General features: G+C 40.7%; 1 protein-coding gene across 3 annotated transcripts in view; it reads left to right on the top strand.

The window, feature by feature from the left end:
• The window catches only part of MICU1 (mitochondrial calcium uptake 1), a 224,373-nt gene that overhangs the window by 193,167 nt on the left and 12,406 nt on the right, over positions 1–18,800 (top strand). For all 3 annotated transcript variants that reach the window (XM_074382370.1, XM_010339272.3, XM_003928615.4), the window contains one exon: positions 1,061–1,169. In XM_074382370.1, coding sequence (XP_074238471.1) covers positions 1,061–1,169 — 109 coding nt within the window. The remainder of the gene's footprint in view (positions 1–1,060; positions 1,170–18,800) is intronic.

The following is an 18,800-nucleotide window of genomic DNA, read 5'->3' as shown; positions in this document are numbered from 1 at the left end:
TCCCAGTAGCCCCTATTTCTATAACTACTTATTCTTGATCCATCATAGAAAGTAGAATTAGAGATCAGCAAATCTTTGAACAGCTTTTGAAAAAAATGTCTTCATTCACAGAATTTCATCAGATTAAAGTTAGGTGGCAAATTACTTTGTGAGTAGCTTTTAAATTGAGATAATATGTTGATTTTCAGTAGCTTTGAAGGTCGAAAAAAAGAAAAAAAAATAAATTGAGTTAACGAACAGCTTCCTCATTACTTGGATTTTGCTAAATACTGACACCCTTCCCCAGGATATCACCGACTTTGGTGATTGTTTAATTAGCTTAAGGCTCAGAAAGCTTAGCTGGCCTGTGAGCAGACTATTAAACTGGAAGTCCTGACTCTGATTTTACTTCTTAAGATGTATAACAGATCAAGTAGCAATAGCCCAATTAGGAAGTGTCATAATAGATAGTGTGTCTAATTGGAGCGCACAGTTAGAAATATTTTCATTAGGCCAGGTGAGGTAATTCACAGCTGTAATCCCAGCACTTTGGGAGGCTGAGGCGGGTGGATCACCTGAGATCAGGAGTTCAAGACCAGCCGGGCCAACATGGTGAAATCCTGTTTCTACTAAAAATACAAAGATTAGCCGGCCCTGGTGGTGCACACCTGTAATCCCAGCTACTCGGGAGTCTGAGGCAGGAGAATCACTTGAACTTAGGAGGCGGAGGTTGCAGTGAGCCCATTGCACTCCATCCTGGGTGACAAAAGTGAAACTGTCTCAAAAGAAAAAAACAGAAATATTTTTGTTAAGATATTCAGCCATCACTCTAAGCAGCTTTGTCAGATTTTACATGTAAGAGAGAAGCAGTTAGCCAGTTTACCTTTCTCAGGGTAAAAGTCAAGAGTTTCGTCCCCCTGCTGTTTATGAATTTGACATTCCTTGATTAATTTATTCAGTTTCTGTTCTAGACATGAGCATAAATTTCTGATTTGCAGACTATTTCTGAATCACTGCCTGCCCATATTGTGCTGCTTTTCGTTACAGGTCCTGCCTTACCTTGCTGTCCCTCCTCTTTCAGGGTCTGACATTTCAAGAGGTGGAGAACTTCTTTACTTTCCTGAAGAACATTAATGATGTGGACACTGCATTGAGTTTTTACCATATGGCTGGAGCATCTCTTGATAAAGGTAATGAAAATCAACAGTGTTTTTGAAGGTATGAACATTGGATCTGTAATCTCTTAGGTGACTGTCCCTCCTTAACAGTAAAACGTAAGTTTTTCTTGGTATGTGTTTTGATTTATTGACATTGTATGAGCCTTGCATTTCACCCTGAGATGCCAAGCTCAGTGCATACATTTTCTTGTGCTAAGGCCTTAGTCTGGGCAGGTGCCCGTCTTTAAATGACTAACCTTGAAAATAAGCATCTAAGCTGAGGTACAGGGCATGAAACTGCAGAACTTCCCCCATCCGAGCCAGAGTCATTACATATACAATGTGAAGCTAAAGTCACTATACAATTTAAGTTATATCTTTGATGAGAAGGAATGCTTTAGTTTATTTCTTTTATTAAGATTATTTTTTAAGGTAATATGACTGAGAATAGCACCCCTGCTCCTTTGGCCTACTTCATAGAAATTCAGTTACAGTTTATACAAGCAATGTGAAAAAACGGAGGAATTGAAAGCGAAGTTTTTCCTCCCAACATTTTCTTATGAAAATTTTTAAACATTCAAAAACAGTTGAAATAATTATTTAAAGAAAATCCATATATTCAGCTCAACTGACATTCTGCTATATTTGCTTGATTGTATGACGATGCATATCTTCGTCTCTCTAATCAATGTTATTTCCTGACATGGTCAAAGTAGTTGCAAATGTAAGTATACTTTACTCCCAAATACATCAGTATGATTTTTTTTTTTTTTTTGAGGTGGAACCTTACCCTGTCCCCCAGGCTGGAATTCAATGGCGCGATCTTGGCTCACTGCAGCCTCTGCAGTGAGCCTCTCGGGTTCAAGCGATTCTCCTGCATCAGCATCCCAAGTAACTGGAATTACAGGAGTGCCACCACACTGGGCTAATATTTTGTGTCTTTTTTTTTTTTTTTTTTTTGAGACAGAGTTTCGCTCTTGTTACCCAGGCTGGAGTGCAATGGCACGACCTCGGCTCACCGCAACCTCCGCCTCCCGGGTTCAGGCAATTCTCCTGCCTCAGCCTCCTGAGTAGTTGGGATTACAGGCACGCGCCACCATGCCCAGCTAATTTTTTGTATATTTAGTAGAGACGGGGTTTCACCATGTTAACCAGTATGGTCTCGATCTCTTGACCTTGTGATCCACCCGCCTTGGCCTCCCAAAGTGCTGGGATTACAGGCTTGAGCCACCGCGCCCAGCCTAATATTTTGTATCTTTAGTAGAGATGGGGTTTCATGATGTTGGCTAGGCTGGTCTTGAACTCCTGACCTTGTGATCCACCCACCTTGGCCTCCCAAAGTGCTGGAATTATAGGCGTGAGCCACTGCGCCCAGCCCAGTATGAGTATTAACTAAAATTCAAGATTCATTTAAAGTTCCTTCATGCCCCTTCACAGTTTTTGTCCCCACTCACCAAGAGGAAACCTTTGTACTGCATATTTTTCCACTATAGATTAATTTTGCTTTTTCTAGAACTTCATACAATGGAATTATACAAATGTACACTCCTTCTAAAGTTTCACTTAATGTTTTGAGATCGATCTCTGTTGCATGTCAGTAGTTTAACCCTTTTTTATGATGAGTAGTAACCCTTGTAGGAATATAGTCAGACAGGTGGATCACCTGAGGTCAGGAGTTCAAGACCAGCCTGGCCAACATGGTGAAACCCCATCTCTGCTAAAAATACAAAAACTTAGCCAGGTATGGTGGCACACACCTGCAGTCCCAGCTACTAAGGAGGCTGAGGCAGAAGAATCACTTGAACCTGGGAGATGGAGGTTACAGTGAGTCAAGCTCATGCCACTGCACTCCAGACTGGGTAACAGAGCAAGACTCCGTCTCAGTCAATCAATCAATCAGTCTATAAAATGAGTTAAGGAGTTTTTCCTTCTCTATTTTCAGAAGACATTTCTGTAAGATTAGTGTTGTTTCTTTCTGAGTCTTATTTGATAAAATTCATCAGTGAAACTATCTGGGCATGCCAATTTCTTTCTGAAAGGTTTTGATGACTTAAGTTTTAAAGTAAATATGTAAGGTTTATGTTTTATATGAGTTTTAGGTTATATTTTTGAGGAATTTGCTCTTGTCTGTAAGTTATTGAATTTATTAACATGAAGTTGTTCATAATATTCCATTACTACCCTTTCGATGTCTGTAGAATCTGAAATCCCCTTTTACTTCTACTGTTAGCAAATTACGTGTTCTCTTTCATTTTTTAAAAAAATATTTCTTACTCAGTCTACGTAGAGTAGGGTTTAACAATTTTGTTAATCTTTTCAAAGAACCAATTCTTGACTTTGTTAATTTTTTCTATGTTTTGTTGCCTATTGAGTTGGTTTCTGCTCATACGTTTTTTACTTCCTTCTACTTGTTTTCAGTATATATTGTTTTGTTTTTGTTTTTCTAAGCATCTTAAGATGGAACCTTACTTACCTTTTCTAAGGTAAGTTTGTGAAGCTGTAAATTTCCCTATAAACACTGCTTTATGCTGGGCGTGATGGCTCACACTTGTAATCCCAAGCACTTTGGAAGGTGGGCAGATCACTTGAGGCCAAGAGTTTGAGACCAGCCTGGCAAACATGGTGAAACCCCATCTCTACTAAAAATAAAAAACTAGCCGGGCATGGTGGCATGCACCTGTAATCCCAGCTACTCGGGAGGCTGAGGCAGGAGAATTGCTCGAACCTAGGAGGCAGAGGTTATAGTGAGCTGAGATCACACCACTGTACTCCATTCTGGGAGGCAAAGGAAAGCCCTGTCTCAAAACAAAAACAAAACATAACATAAAAATTAAACACACACACACTACTTTATCTGCTTTTCACAATTTTTGGTGTGTTGTATTTTTTACATCATCCTTTTCAAAATATTGTCTGATTTCTTAGGTAGTATCATGGACTATTTAAAAGTATGTTGCTTAACTTCCAAATATGTTGGTTTTGGCTGCATGTGGTGGCTCACACCTATAATCCCAACAGTTTGGTAGGCCAAGGCAGGAGGATCATTTGAAGTCAGGAGTTCAAAACCAGCCTGGGCAACATAGCAAGACCTTGTCTCTACAAAAAATAAAAATTAATTCAAATTAAAATATTTTTGTTTTATTCTGGATATATTCTTGGTATTTATTTCTAATTTAGTTCCATTGTGGTCAGAGGACACACTCTATAAAATTTCAATTCTTTATATTGAGACTTGTTTTATGGCCCAGTATATAGTTTGCTTTTTTTTATATATGAATGTTTCATATGTATTTAAAAAGAATGTGTATTCTGCAGTTTGGGGTACAGTGTTATAAAGATGTCAATTAGGTCAAGATGTTTGATAGTGTTATTTAGCTGTTTTATGTCTTTTACCTTTTAGTATCTGTTTTTCCTTTTAATGTCAGTCTCTGCTTCATGAATTTTGAGCTCTGTTTTTAGGAGCCTACATACTTAAAATTATGCCTTCGTGATGAATTGGCCCTTTTTTGCTCATGAAATGTTCCCCCTTAATTTTTAGTAATATGCCTTATCTTTAAATCTATTTGGTCTCATATTAATAGTTAACCTAGTGTTTTTTGTACTTTGCATGGTATATATTTTCCTTTTTTTTTTTTTGGAGACAGAGTCTCACTCTGGAGTGAGTGCAGTGGCGCAATCTTGACTCTTGAAATCGGCCTCTAGGGTTCAAGTCATCCTCCTGCCTCAGCCTCCTTAGTAGCTGGGATTACAAGCATGCGCCACCATACCTGGCTAAATTTCTGTATATTTAGTAGATATGGGGTTTCACTGTGTTGGTCAGGTTGGTCTCAAACTCATGATCTCAGGTGATCTGCTCACCTCGTCCTCCCAAAGTGCTGGGATTACAGGCATGAGTCAATGCACCCGGCTTATTTTTCTATTCTTTTATGTTCAACTTATCCGTGTCTTTAAAGTGCATCTCCTCTAGGCAGCATATAGTTGAGCCTAGTAGCCACTTAGCATTTTGTATTTTAGAGGGTTCTCTAAAAATATAACTTTCATGGCTTACTTAGAGTTAATATTGTACCACTCCAAATGAAATGTAAGAACCTTGCAATCATATAGTTGCATTTACTACTGCCTCATCCTTTATGCTATAGTTGTCATTTACATTTCATCTGTATATATTACTGTCTCTAATATTAGAGATTTTGCTTTCAACAGTTTTTCTTTTTTAAGAAATTAAGATAAAGTCTTGTATATTTACCCACATACTTATAATTTTGAGTGCTTTTCATTTATTTTTAAATACCCAAGGGTTTTTTTAGTGGGTTTTTTTTTTCTTTTTTTTTTTTTTTTTTTTTTTTTTTGGTTCTTCATTTGTGTTTTAGGGAGTTTTTTAGTGTGGAGGGGTGGTTTAGAGACAGAGTTCTTGCTGTGTCACCAAGGCTAGAGTGCAGTGGTATGATCAAAGCTCACTTCAGCCTCAATCTCGAGGGCTCAAGGGATCCTCCCACCTCAGCCTCCCAAGTAGCTAGGACTAAGGCATATGCTACCACACCCAGCTAATTATTTTATTTTCTGTAGAGACAGCTCTTGCTATATTGCACATGCTGGTCTCACAGTCCTGGCCTCAGTCTCCCAAAGTACTAGGATTACAGGTGTGCACTACTGCACCCAGCTCAAGTTTTTATGTAGTATCACTTACCATCTATCTGAATAACTTCCTTTACCATTCATTCATTCATTCATTCATGAGATAGGCACCTCGGCTCAAACTGGTTCACTGCAGCCCAGGCTCAAGCAATCCTCCCACCTCAGCCTCCTGGTTCGCTGGGACCACAGGTGCATGCCACCATGCCTGGCTAATTTTTGTATTTTTTATAGACAGTTTCACCGTGTTGCCCAGGTTGGTCTTAAACTCCTGGACTCAAGCAGTCCACCTGTCGCAACCTCCCACAATGGCTAGGATTGCAGGCATGAGTCACCACACCCAGCCGAACTTCCTTTAGCATTTCCTGTAGTGCAGATCTGCTAGCAATGAATTCTTTTAGTTTTGGGATTATCTAAAAATGTGTTTATTTCATTGTTGATGACCACAGTGTGATTTTTCAGTCTCTCCAAAGCACTAAGATTTTATTAATAGTTTTATATATATAGTTACACGCACACACACACACACACACACACACACACACACACATAATTTTTTGGGCCAAGTTTGAAGACTGCAACCCAGTAGCGTAGATTCATGTTGCCCTGAATATACACTCCAATTAGCAGCAGTTTCAAGTGGGGTTTTTTGTTTTGTTTCTTGAGACGGAGTCTCACTCTGTCACCCAGGCTGGAGTGCAGTGGCGTGATCTCCGCTCACTGCAACCTACAACTCCTGGGTTCAAGCAGTTCTTCTGCTTCAGACTCCCTAGTAGCTGGGACTATAGGTGCACACTGCCATGCCTGGCTAATTTTTTGTATTTTAGTAGAGACGGGGTTTCACTGTGTTGCCCAGGCTGGAGTCGAACTCCTGAGCTCAGGAAGTCCACTCATCTCAGACTCCCAAAGTGTTGAGATTACAGGCATGAGCCACTGCGCCTGGCCCACAAGTGGGTTTTTAAAGGAAGAGCTAGTTTCTAATTTGTTTACCAAGAATTTACATTAAAATAACATAAGCTATTGATTGTGGATACATTGTTCTTTGTATCATAGATTCTGGAATATGAAACTAATGGATAAGGCAGCCAGTCAGGAACAAAATAGCTTTAAATAATTATGCCTGGCCACGGAATGGGGAATGGGGTTGTGACTGAAGTCCCATACTCCTGTCTCTGGGCCTGATAAACTGCGCACACCTCACCTACCTCAGGCTGTTCTGAGTATGTTTCTTTTCTCATTCCCCACTCCCCTTTTTTATCAGAAAACTTCCCATGGAAGCATTGATCAATCTCAGCTTAGATGAGAGTGATAGACGGCACCGAGAAGGCTCATTGCAGATGGTCCTGTCCTGCTGGGGGCTGGGGGAGATATAGACACAGTCTTGTTATTCAACATTGTTTATCGGATTCCTTAAGATCTTCTAGTACAAGATCATGGTTCTCATATATGGGATCTAAATAAAGTTGAACTCACAGAAAGTAGAATGATGGTTCCCAGGGACTACAGGAGTGGGGGAAATGGGGAGTTATTTTTTTCAAAGGGTGCAAAGCTTGAGTTATACAGGATGAAATCATTCTAGAAAGCTAGTTTATACTATAGTGACTATAACTAGTAATCCTACTGTACACTTGAAATTTGCTAAGAGAGTAGATCTTAAGTGTTCCTTGCTATTTACATACACAAAAAGGTAACTATGTGAAGTGATGGAAATGTTTTGTTATTTTTGTTTGTTTGTTTGTTTGTTTGAGACAGTGTCTTGCTCTGTCACCCAGACTGGAGTGCAGTGGTACGATCTCAGCTCACTGCAACCTTTGCCTTCCAGGTTTAAACAATTGTCCTGCCTCAGTCTCCTGAGTAGCTGGGACTACACGCTTGTGCCACCACCCTGTCTAATTTTTTTATTTTTAGTAGAGACAGGGTTTTACCATGTTGGCCAGGCTGGTCTTGAACTCCTGACCTCGGGTGATCCACCTGCTTTGGTATCCCAAAGTTCTGGGATTACAGGTGCAAGCCACCACGCCCAACATTTTATTAAATATTTTTGATCTGCAGTTGGTTGAATCCATGGGCGTGGAACCCACACATATAAAGGACCAACTGGACTCACTTAATAGAGTTGTGAGACTAAATCTACATAAAGCACTTAACTTTGTGCCTGTCATGTGGTAAACGAATAGTAAATGTCAGCTGTTTCTGTTATGAAGTTGATAATTTTAAAAAAATTTAGTGTTGCTCAAATATTTATTCAGCCAAAAGCATAGGTGCTGTGCTGGGCACAGGGTTCCACCCTCAAGAAGCTCAGAGTCTAATGGGGGAGAAAGATAAGTGTAGAAGCAGTTCCAGTTGGGTGTGAAAAGTGCTAATTATACACAAGAAGATCTTAAAACTAGGGGCCCTAATTCATACCCGTGGTCGGGAAAGATTAAGGCCAGGGTAGAGACCAGGAGTACTTTTTGTCTGGCTTCTGCTCTGAGTCTCAGCTGTCTTTATTTTTTCCCAAAAGGTTAGAACCTTCAGAAATTGGCATCTTTTAGGCCCTGGCACTGCCTCTTCCTTGGCTATTTTAGAGTTTACGAACCAGTCTTTAGGCACAATTTAGCACAGAATTTCCCAAACAGCATTGTGAAGAACACTGTATACTGCAATATGTTGATGGTTCTGTGGATTTAAAAGGAAAAAAAAAAAAAAGTATTCCTTGGTTCATAAGTTTGGAAAACTCTGGAGTTACATAGAATTTCTTCCTGCAGCACTCCTGCCAACTTTTTAATATGCAAATATGCATTATTAATCATCTCCGGAAGAGGGATATGGTTCCCAGATTTGATTTACTCCAGACTGCCTTTTAATAACTTACAGAGTTAATGTTCCTCAGAATAATCTGAAAGATCAGGCAGGTGGCCACTGCAGATTTACCATGTTAGAACATAGTCCAGTTCCTCCAGAGTAAAAAATGTCACGTTTCTTTTTTTTTCTTTTTCTTTTTTCATTTTTTTCTGTTTGCCCCTCCTATCATTTGAAAAAAACATCAAATATCATTGAGGCTATTTCTTTAGTTCTGCATGACTCATGTTGAGAATAACAACCATCAGGTAATAATGAATTGTTCTCCAAGAGTTCTGACCATTTGAAGAAAGAACCTTTTTCCATGAAATATTGTGTGTCTGCACTGTCTCTCTGTTTAGCACTTGAGAAGAACTGGTTCTACTACTCATTCATACACATACTGGGTATAAAATTAGATCTATGACTCCTCAGTGGCTGTCTGATTGATTTAAATGGTCTGCTGAAGAAGGTAATGGAAAATTGAACATGACTCCTTTCCCAATGGCTTCCTATGATGAAAAGTTAGAAATTATTTGAGCTGGAGCTCTAGAATAAGCTTCAGCTCGTATAACTCAGAATATTTCCATTTCTGCCAGGAGAATAAAAGGTTTCCAGGTACAAGAAAGCTCCACTGTAAAGCACCTGAGGAGAGTACAGATGCAGTAAACCTGTGAGTCCAGTTATGTCCTCGGTGTACTTTGAACTATAAAATCAGAAAATAATCACACAAATATAGTCCATGGTCTTCACTATTCATGCCCCCACACAATTCTACTTACATTGAAAATTGTAATTTATGACATAGTTGGCCCTGATTCTTTGTAGTTATTCTATATGTGCAGTTTACCTTATTATCTGACAAACCAAGAGAGTAAATAATAAAATCTATGGCATAACTCCCACAGGTGCTTTCTGCAACCCCAAGTATTTTTTCTAATGTTTTAGTCACATCATCAAATGGTCTCAGTTTCTTTTGTCTCTGGAGGGACAAGGATGGCATGGACGACCTCTGAGAACCTTTGTGGCTTTCCATTTCTTTGAGTCTAATACTTTGAATGAGTAAGGGAGCCTCAGTCTTTTATCACTTAGGCTCTGACTGGGTTGTTGGGAGAGTCAGAAATTACTGAGGAAATAAGCAATTTCTAGCACACAACAAACTTATATTCTGAACAACTGTCTTTGACAGGCAAGCTGCCACCCTCTCCTGAACCCTAAGAATCTGTTAGCACTGTCCTATCAAGAACTGTGGGGCCATCACACATCTGGAGCACTAATAGCAACTCTCATTTCATAGTAGTTTCTCTGTGCCAGGCACAATGCTAAGTGCTTTATGCATGTTATCGCTTTTAATCTTTAAAACCTGAATTATCCTCATTCATCTTCATTTTATGGATGAGGAAAATATCAAATGAAGCCACTTGATCGTGGTTACCCAGCTAAGCAGTGGTAGAGCCAGGATTCAAGCTCAGGTCTCTCTAATTCCAAGTCTGTGTTCTTTCCACACCATTATGTTGCTTCTCAGGATACTCCACAATTCTGTTAGAGTCTGAAAATCTTTGCTGAAGCACCATCCAGGGAGCACTGTGGCTTCACCATTTCGAACCATGCTTCACTGTAGCATTGGGAAGACAGACTCTGGGCTATTTTTTCCTAGTTGCTTTAGACTAAGAGTTGACCATTCTTAGGGTGAGAATAATGTTCTTTTGGTAAACTATGATGTTTTGGAGATAGTGCCCTTCTGTTGAATTTGAAATGTGACCTTTTTTTCCCCTACAGTTGTCTGTTCTGTTCAGTTGTGGGTTCTACAGCTCAGACACACTCTGACATCCATAGTCCTTACATGACAGTAACAGACTCTTGGAGTTGTCTAATCTAGCTTCTTGTCCTCCATAGGAATGCCTTAGGAGACACATCTGTGATCTTTACCTTTGGAACCATATCACTTTAACATCAAAATACAGGATATAGATACACCTTCTAAGGACCAAGATGTTCCTCACCACCTCCGCTCATTGGTATACCAGTGCTCTGTCACACTTTTAGATACTGTTCTAACATCTAGCATTCATTGAGAGTTAACTGTGTGCAAGAAATTGTGCTGAACATAAATTTTGGTTTTAAATTCAAACCTGAGCTTGAGTTCCTGTTATTCACTAGTTTTGTGACCTTGAACAAATTCCTTAAGTTCTCAAAGCCTCAGTTTCCAGATCTGTACAATGGTGATAGTAGAATACTTGTTTCAGGGTTATTGTGAAAATAAAAAGAGATAATACTATGTTAATATACTAGGGTGACATTAAAACTATACCAAGCTGCCTGTTCTGGTTTTCAGCCCATATGTACTGGCTTTCTTCTGCCTGTTTATCTTATTGGGGGCTGGAAACAACCTGTACCAACATGGCAACATCATAAAAAGTTATTTTTTTTTAAATCACCCTTTAAAAAAAGCACCAGATAAGGCTTACTCTTTGTTCTCTAAGGAAGTGGAATCTACTGCTTTTTATTAGTCACTTTCGACTATTTATTAGCTTAGAAGTTCTAAGTTGTTTAGCTTCTCCTAAGTTTCATCCTTCATCCAAAAATTCTTGGTGTCACTACCTACAGAAACCTTTATATTTAAGTAATTTCTCTACGAATATGTAACCCCTATTGATATCTCTAGTATCTTCAGCATTGGAGGGGGAATTCATTAGACTGTAAACTCAAAGACTCAAACCACATTTTCTATATCTTTGTGTCCTATTCAGAGCCTAGAACAATTCTTTATATAAACAGATGTTCATTCATGTTATGTAAACAAATTAATTCTAGACCTTGCCAGATCCTGCAAAGGAATACTCTAGTAAGAGTGTAGTGTGAGGGGAAGAGTGTTAGGACTGTAGCACCTTCCCATGTCATTAATTTCCTTTGACTCCTTGAGCAGGTCACTTCTCTTGACCCTCAGGTTGGAGTTACAAATATCTCTAAGGGTTCATGCAGATTTGAAATTTTATGATTATAACTAAATCACCTTTTTACTGAATTAAGTAATGTTTTCAGTGACATGTCATAGCCTAAAATTATATCCAAATCTATGGCCTCACAGAGACTATTAGCCCAACTTGTCTATGTGCAATCTTTGTGAGGGTAAACTGACTTATAATTGTCAGATAGATTTGAAGTAAGAGCAAGACTTAAATTCCCAAAAGAAGTGTGGCAGTTTTAATTTATTTTCTTGTTGGGAAATGTAAAACTTAATTAGACCTTGGCTGGTGCCACCTAAGATCTAATTTATGGAGATTGGTATAGTAGGTAAAGCAGAATGACGGTTCTGTAAAAGGCATGTAAAGAATGAGTGCAGGCTGGGCACAGTGGCACAACCCTGTAATCCTAGCACTTTGGGAGGCCAAGGTGGGTGGATCACGAGGTCAGGAGTTTGAGACCAGCCTGGCCAACATGGTTAAAACTCCATCTCTACTAAAAAATATATAAAAATTAGCTGGGCATGGTGGCGCCCACCTGTAATCCCAGCTACTCGGGAGGCTGAAACAGGAGAATTGCTTGAACCCAGGAGGCGGAGGTTGCAGTGAGCCAAGATCATGCTACTCCACTCCTGCCTGGGAAACAGAGCAAGACTCCTTCTCAAACAACAACAACAACAAAAAAAAAAACCCAAAAATACAAAAATTAGCCTGGTGTGGTAGTGGGAAGCTGTAATCTCAGCTACTTAGAAGGCTGAGGTGGGAGAATTACTTGAACATGAGAGGCAGAGATTATAGCAAGCCAAGATCACGCCACTGTACTCCAGCCAGGGAGACAGAGCGAGACTCCGTCTCAAAAAAAAAAGACATTCCCAATCATAAATGCCTTCCCCACTGTCCCGTTTCTGTGATTCAGAGTGTGGGCACACCATAGCTGGGTTCTCTGCTCAGGATCTTAACAAGGATGAAATCACAGTGTTGTTGGCCGGGGCGGGGTCGAGGGGGCGCTTCATTTTCATCCGGAGTTCAGGGTCCTCTTCATAGTTCATTCATGCTGTTGTCAGAATTCAGGTCCTTTCAGTTGTAGGCCCAGGGTCCCCATTTTCTTGCTGGCTGTTGGCCAGTCATTGATCTCACCAGGCCCCGTCACAGCATGGCACTGAATTCCTCAGAACCAGCAACAGAATCTCTCACCTCAGTCTGCTAAGATTAATTCTTTTGTTTTGTTTTGTTTTTTGGTTTTTTTTTTTTGAGACGGAATTTCGCTCTTGTTACCCAGGCTGGAGTGCAATGGCACAATCTCAGCTCACCGCAACCTCTGCCTCCTGGGTTCAAGCAATTCTCCTGGGTTCAAGCAATTCTCCTGCCTCAGCCTCCTGAGTAGCTGAGATTACAGGCACGCGCCACCATGCCCAGCTAATTTTTAGTATTTTTAGTAGAGACGGGGTTTCACCATGTTGACCAGGGTGGTCTCGATCTCTTGATCTCGTGATCCACCCACCTCGGCCTCGCAAAGTGCTGGGATTACAGGCTTGAGCCACCGCGCCCGGCTTCTTTTTTTTTTTTTTTTTAAAGACAGGGTTTCACCAGGTTGGTCAGGCTGGTCTTGAACTCCCGACCTCAGGTGATCCACCCGCCTTGGCTCCAAAGTGCTTGGATTACAGGTGTGAGCCACCATGTCTGGCCTGATTAATTCTTATATAATGTAGTTATGGGACTAACTAGCCCATTCCCTTTCCCATATACAGTAACCTTATCACAGAATTATCATAGTCACAGGTTCTGCCTTAGAATTCTGCCTACCGCACTAGCCATCATTTTAGAAACCTACACCTTTGGTTTTATTCTTTGAGAGCTTCTAAAGATAAAGACATTTTAACTCATTTAAAAATTTTAGGGCAAGAAGAGAACTTAGAAATCATTTTGTTTAAACATTTTGTTTTTTGGTTTGTTTGTTTGGTTGGTTGGTTGGTTTTTTTCTTTTTGAGATGGAGTTTTGCTTGGTCGCCCAAGCTGGAGTACAGTGGCCTGATCTCAGCTCACCGCAACCTCCGCCTCCTGGGTTCAAGTGATTCTCGTATCTCAGCCTCCTGAGTAGCTGGGATTATAGGCACGTGCTACCACGCCCAGTTAATTTTTATATTTTTAGTAGAGACAGGGTTTCACCTTATTGGGCGGCTGGTCTTGAACTCCTGATCTCAGGTGATCTACCTGCATTGGCCTCCCAAAGTGCTGGGATTACCAGGCCACCCTGCCTGGCCTACTATAGTGTTTTTAACGTTCATGAGGAAAATGACTTGCTGAAATCACAGACCAGAAGTTCAGGTTCAGCAACTTTCACACCAGGGTTCTTATTGGTACCCTGGCACCTACTGCTAGAAGCACCTAGAGAATTACATTGAGGACTCAGTATTTTTAAGTGATGTCAGAAACTGGGGCAAATTCACACATAGGGACAGGCATCCCCTAAACAGCCAAGACATGGCAGGAAAGCAGGAGTGTTACAAAGACACGTAAGGAAGAGATTACAAAAGGAAAAAAGGTCCTATTTTATAAATTATTTTAAAATTTGTGGGAGGCAAGCTCTTGCACTTCAGTTCATCATTACATTTTGTAAAAAACATTTGTATGTGAAGAGGAGCGTTGGCCAGGATTCCATTCATTTAAGACAGTCATCAATTTTTGAAGTAAAATTATTCATGATGTAGGCAAGGAAGCTCAAATTCTGAAATAAACGTTTGCTTTATGAGGCATTTTCTCCGCAGAGACCTGGTTTATTTTCCCAAATTTAAAGTCACTTAACAGTTCTAAAGATTGATTCTGGCTTATAAGCACTTTGAATATATTGTGATTTAGTAAAATTAGGTAATGCCGTAAGGAGGAGGAGGAGAGCCGCTTTAGGGATTCATGATTACCATCACAAAGAGAAGAGATGGAGGGAAGGATAAACTGAGAAAGCACCCACCTAAATTGATAAGGAAAGACAAAATCAGCCAACATTACAGCCCACTGAGAAAAAAATCCGAAAAGAAAGGTTACTGGAATTACATCAATATTGGGAAAGCATAGAGAGGAGTATTTATTATAAATATTTCTTCTTTGGAGGTTTCAAGGTTTAATACCTTGAGAAGCCTGGGAAGATTTAGTAAGACACTGTGGCTGGGCACAGTGGCTCATGCCTATAATCCCAGCACTTTGGGAGACCAAAGTGGATGAAACGCTTGAGCCCAGGAGTTGGTGACCAGCTTGGGAAACATGGTGAAACCCCATCTCTACAAAAAATAAAAAAATTAGCCAGGCATGGTGGTGTGAGCCTGTAGTCCTAGCTACTTCAGAGGCTGAGTTGGTAGGATCATTTTAGCCCAGGATGTTGAAGCTGCAGTGAGCCATGCCCTCACCGCTGCACTCCAGCCTGGGCAACAGAGCAAGACCCTGTCTCAATTTAAAAAATAATTAGTTAAAAATTTTTTAAAAACATAAAAACTAGCCAGGGGTGGTAATGCACAGCTATAGTCCCAGTTACTAGGAAGGCTGAGGTGGGAGGATCAGGAGCCCAGAAGGCTTAGGTTGCAGTGAGCCATGATTTTGCCACAGCACTCTAACCTGAGCAACAGAGCCAAGACCCTGTCTCAAAAAAAAAAAAAAAAAAGACACTTGTAAAGGTGACTATTTGGTCTTTAATTTTCAACAAACTGAATTTAAATATATCAGTTGCTTTCAGTTTAGCCATCAGAGATTCAGACTCTGTTATAGCTGAGCCCCATAGACCACCAAGGAAATCATTTTATAAGGAGAGGGGGAAAGGGTACCTTCTTCTCAAGATTGAGGTAAGAATAAATAAGGAATTGATTAAATAAATAAGTCAATTATAATCTATCTTGTCAGTGGAATACTATGCAGTTGTTGAAGAAAGCTGCTCATGTCCTGATCTGGGATTATTTCTAAGATATGTTGTTAAGTGAGTAAAGCAAAACAGTATTTAGTATTTCCCGTCATCATTTGGTGGGAAAAAGGAAGAAGCGAAGAGTAAATATTTGATTTTATATCTATAAAATATTTCTGGGGAAACTGGTGATATTGTCTCTGAATGACTGGGTGACTAGGGTACAAGGTTGGGAGAGAAAGACTTCACTCCTTTTGTACCATTCAAATTTTGAAACAGATGAATATATTAGCTAACCAAAAATATCGTTTTTTTTTTTTTGTTTTGTTTTGTTTTTTTTTTTTTGAGACAGGGTCTTGCTCTGTTACCTAAATTGGAATGCAGTGGTGCAGTCATGGCTCGCTGCAGACTTGAACTCCTGGGCTCAAGTAATCCTCCTGCCTCAGTTTCCCAAGTAGCTAGGACTGCAGGAGTGCACCACCATGCCCAACTAATGTTTTTAAAAATTTTTTGTAGAGATGGAGTCTTCCTTTGTTTTGAGACCCACACTGGTCTCAAATTCTTGACCTCCCAAAGCACTAGGATTATAAACGTGAGCCACCGCACCTGTCCTAATTAAAAACAACTTTTAAAAATAAAGTTAAGAGAATGAATATTTAAATAGTGTGAGAGGGAAAAGTAAGTTAATATTGGATGGAGTCTCACTCTGTCACCCAGGCTGGAGTACAGTGGCATGATCTCAGCTCACTGCAGCCTTTGCCTCCCGGGTTCAAGCAATTCTCCTGCCTTAGCCTCCTGAGTAGCTGGGATTACAGGTGTGTGCCACCATGCCTGACTAATTTTTGTATTTTTAGTAGAGACGGGGTTTTGCCGTGTTGGCCGGGCTGGTCTTGAACTCCTGAGCTCAGATGATCTGCCTGCCTTAACCTCCCAGAGTGCTGGGATTACAGGCATGAGCCACCACGCTTGGCCCATTTTAAAGGTTTTCTTGCAAAGAGACTTCACTAGTCCTCTGTAAGATCTCTCCTAATGTACTCACCCCCTGTACCTTCTGTTCTCTCTAATCAGGTCTTAGCATTCCTTCCTGCTTTTAATACTGTATTCAAACAGAAATCCCCACCCCACATCACTCACTACCATACATGTGCAGTTGGTCTCTTTTCTCCTTTAGAATTCAGATCCAAAAGGTACCTCCTACCAAATGCACACTATTCCATCATAACCCATATGTGTGTATTAATATGTCTGATATTTCTTCCATATATTTCTCCATCTTGTGTATGTGTATGTATACACACACACACGCACACACACACACACAGTCTCCTCCACTAAACTGTGATAGCCCCTATGTGTGTCAGCTGAAATCATTGACTGCCTAATGGTGCTTGCAGAAATGCTAGCCCTTTGTGGAAAAGATGTGATGGGGATTTTTAATAAACCCAGATACAATACTAGGCAATGGCAATAAATCTTACTGCCAAGTCAGTTTGTACCAAATTAAGCATGTAAGCCCATTGAAGCCGTTTTCTGGGATGATGCTCTGAGACTCAGAAAACCTCAGAAAACAGGTCTTCTCCATGGTGCGTCCTGGAAGTTAGGAGCCAGGACTAGCACCATCACCTCTGACAGGCAGGCAGCCTGAGTACATGGGGTGGGGTGGGAGTGGTCAACCTGCATAGGGCCTAAGAGCACGGTGCAGAACAAGGAATTGGTATCATATTCATTACCCGTAGACTGCATTTGCTCTTGGCTCCTTAAATTGCTGGTTCTCCTAAATGTTGTCCTTTCCCCTTCCCTCACCTAAGAACTAGGTTAAAATGTGCATTTGTATTAACAAAAGATCGTGGAAGAAGATACAAAAAACAGGACACATGCTCTTTAAGGAAACCTCCTCCCCCTTGTTCCGCCCAAACCCATCTAGGGATGCACTTAAGAAAACAAGATGTCTGCATCACCACCCGCCTTTCCAGAGCTGAAACAGAACCATCACCCCTCACTTAACCTTGGCTGTCACCAGCCAGCTTTTGATTTTCTCCACTGCAGTCAGGTAAGGCAGGAATAGTCACATGGCCACACAACTTAGAGATTGTCAGCCCAACTTGTCGTACCACCTTTCCAAACACCTTTGCATTAGGAAGAGACAGGTAGCTCCTAACTGGGTTGTGCTGCCTAAAGCTGTATCTGTGCGTCAGAGGCAGCTGTGGAGAAAAATTCCCAGGGCCCCCTGTGTTCCATGTGCTTTTCATTAGATTGCTGTTGAATACACTTTTTAAGTTGTCCCTAAAATTGTCAGTATGAGTTCCTAGGGAATACTCAGTGTCTTCCACTGTGGAGGGGAGTCAGATCCGTGGCCAGCCTGTAATTAATGCTGGTGCCTCACAACTCCCAGTTATTCAATTGTTCATCCCTGACCAAGAGCACTTGAGTATTTCCCATGTGACTTTTCTTTCACCTAAACCCTTTCTCCTTAGGGTGACAGATTCATGGAGGAATTGATGTTGTCCATATATGGACGGGATCGTGTGGACCCAGTGTGTATAGGGAAAGAGCACCAGCCAGAATTTGAGACCCAGCTCTGTTACTATCTAGCATTGTGACCCTGGGCAAATTATTTAACTTCTCTGGATTTCACATTTCCTCTGAGGTATCTTCCCGTTCTAAGATTCTCTGATTCCAAGTGGACATTTGGGCTCCATCACTCCAGAGCTCTTCTGTTTAACTATTGTGGTGAACAGATTTATGTAATGTAGTTTCTGATACTGTATCACGCAAACTCGGTGTTTCTCTCTACTGTTGAAATAGCCAGTCATGAATTATGCGTGAGAGTAAATTGGGGACCCCACACAACTCAGATTCTGCCTGGACTTTGCAAAAAGCCAGATGGTACCAGATTTTTGAGTGCCAGTTGAGCCCACTTCTGCAAATTCTCTACCATCCCAATCTAACAGAAATCACCCAATTGCACTTAAACCCATTGTTCAGGCAGCTGGGCCGGATTTGTACAAAAATACATAGTATTTGGAAAGCTAGGCCTTCACTGGGGTGCCTTCAAGCTCCCTGTAGACATCTTTCAGATTGGGAACTGGAATCCCAGCCATCAATCAGTTAGCATCATCAAATAGGGAGGCCAGAATTCCAGTACCAACAACTGGTCTGCATAGAAAAGTCGAGATCTGGGGGGAAAACTTGTTCTGCTTGCTGTGATTTCACTATGACTTTGGATTCAGAGATATTAGAAGCAAATATGAATGAACCATCTCTCAAGACAAGCTGTCAAGCACTTGGCTTATAATCTGCCATCATCCCACTCATCCTAGGTGCTCCTAGTTTGACAGCTCAGCAGCTAGTTAAATGTTTGCTTCC

This window comes from Saimiri boliviensis, chromosome 12, assembly GCF_048565385.1.
Source record: "Saimiri boliviensis isolate mSaiBol1 chromosome 12, mSaiBol1.pri, whole genome shotgun sequence".
In the NCBI taxonomy this organism is placed as follows: Eukaryota; Metazoa; Chordata; class Mammalia; order Primates; family Cebidae; genus Saimiri; species Saimiri boliviensis.
The sequence above is the reverse complement of the archived record's forward strand: the minus strand, read 5'-3'. Positions and strand labels throughout refer to the sequence as shown.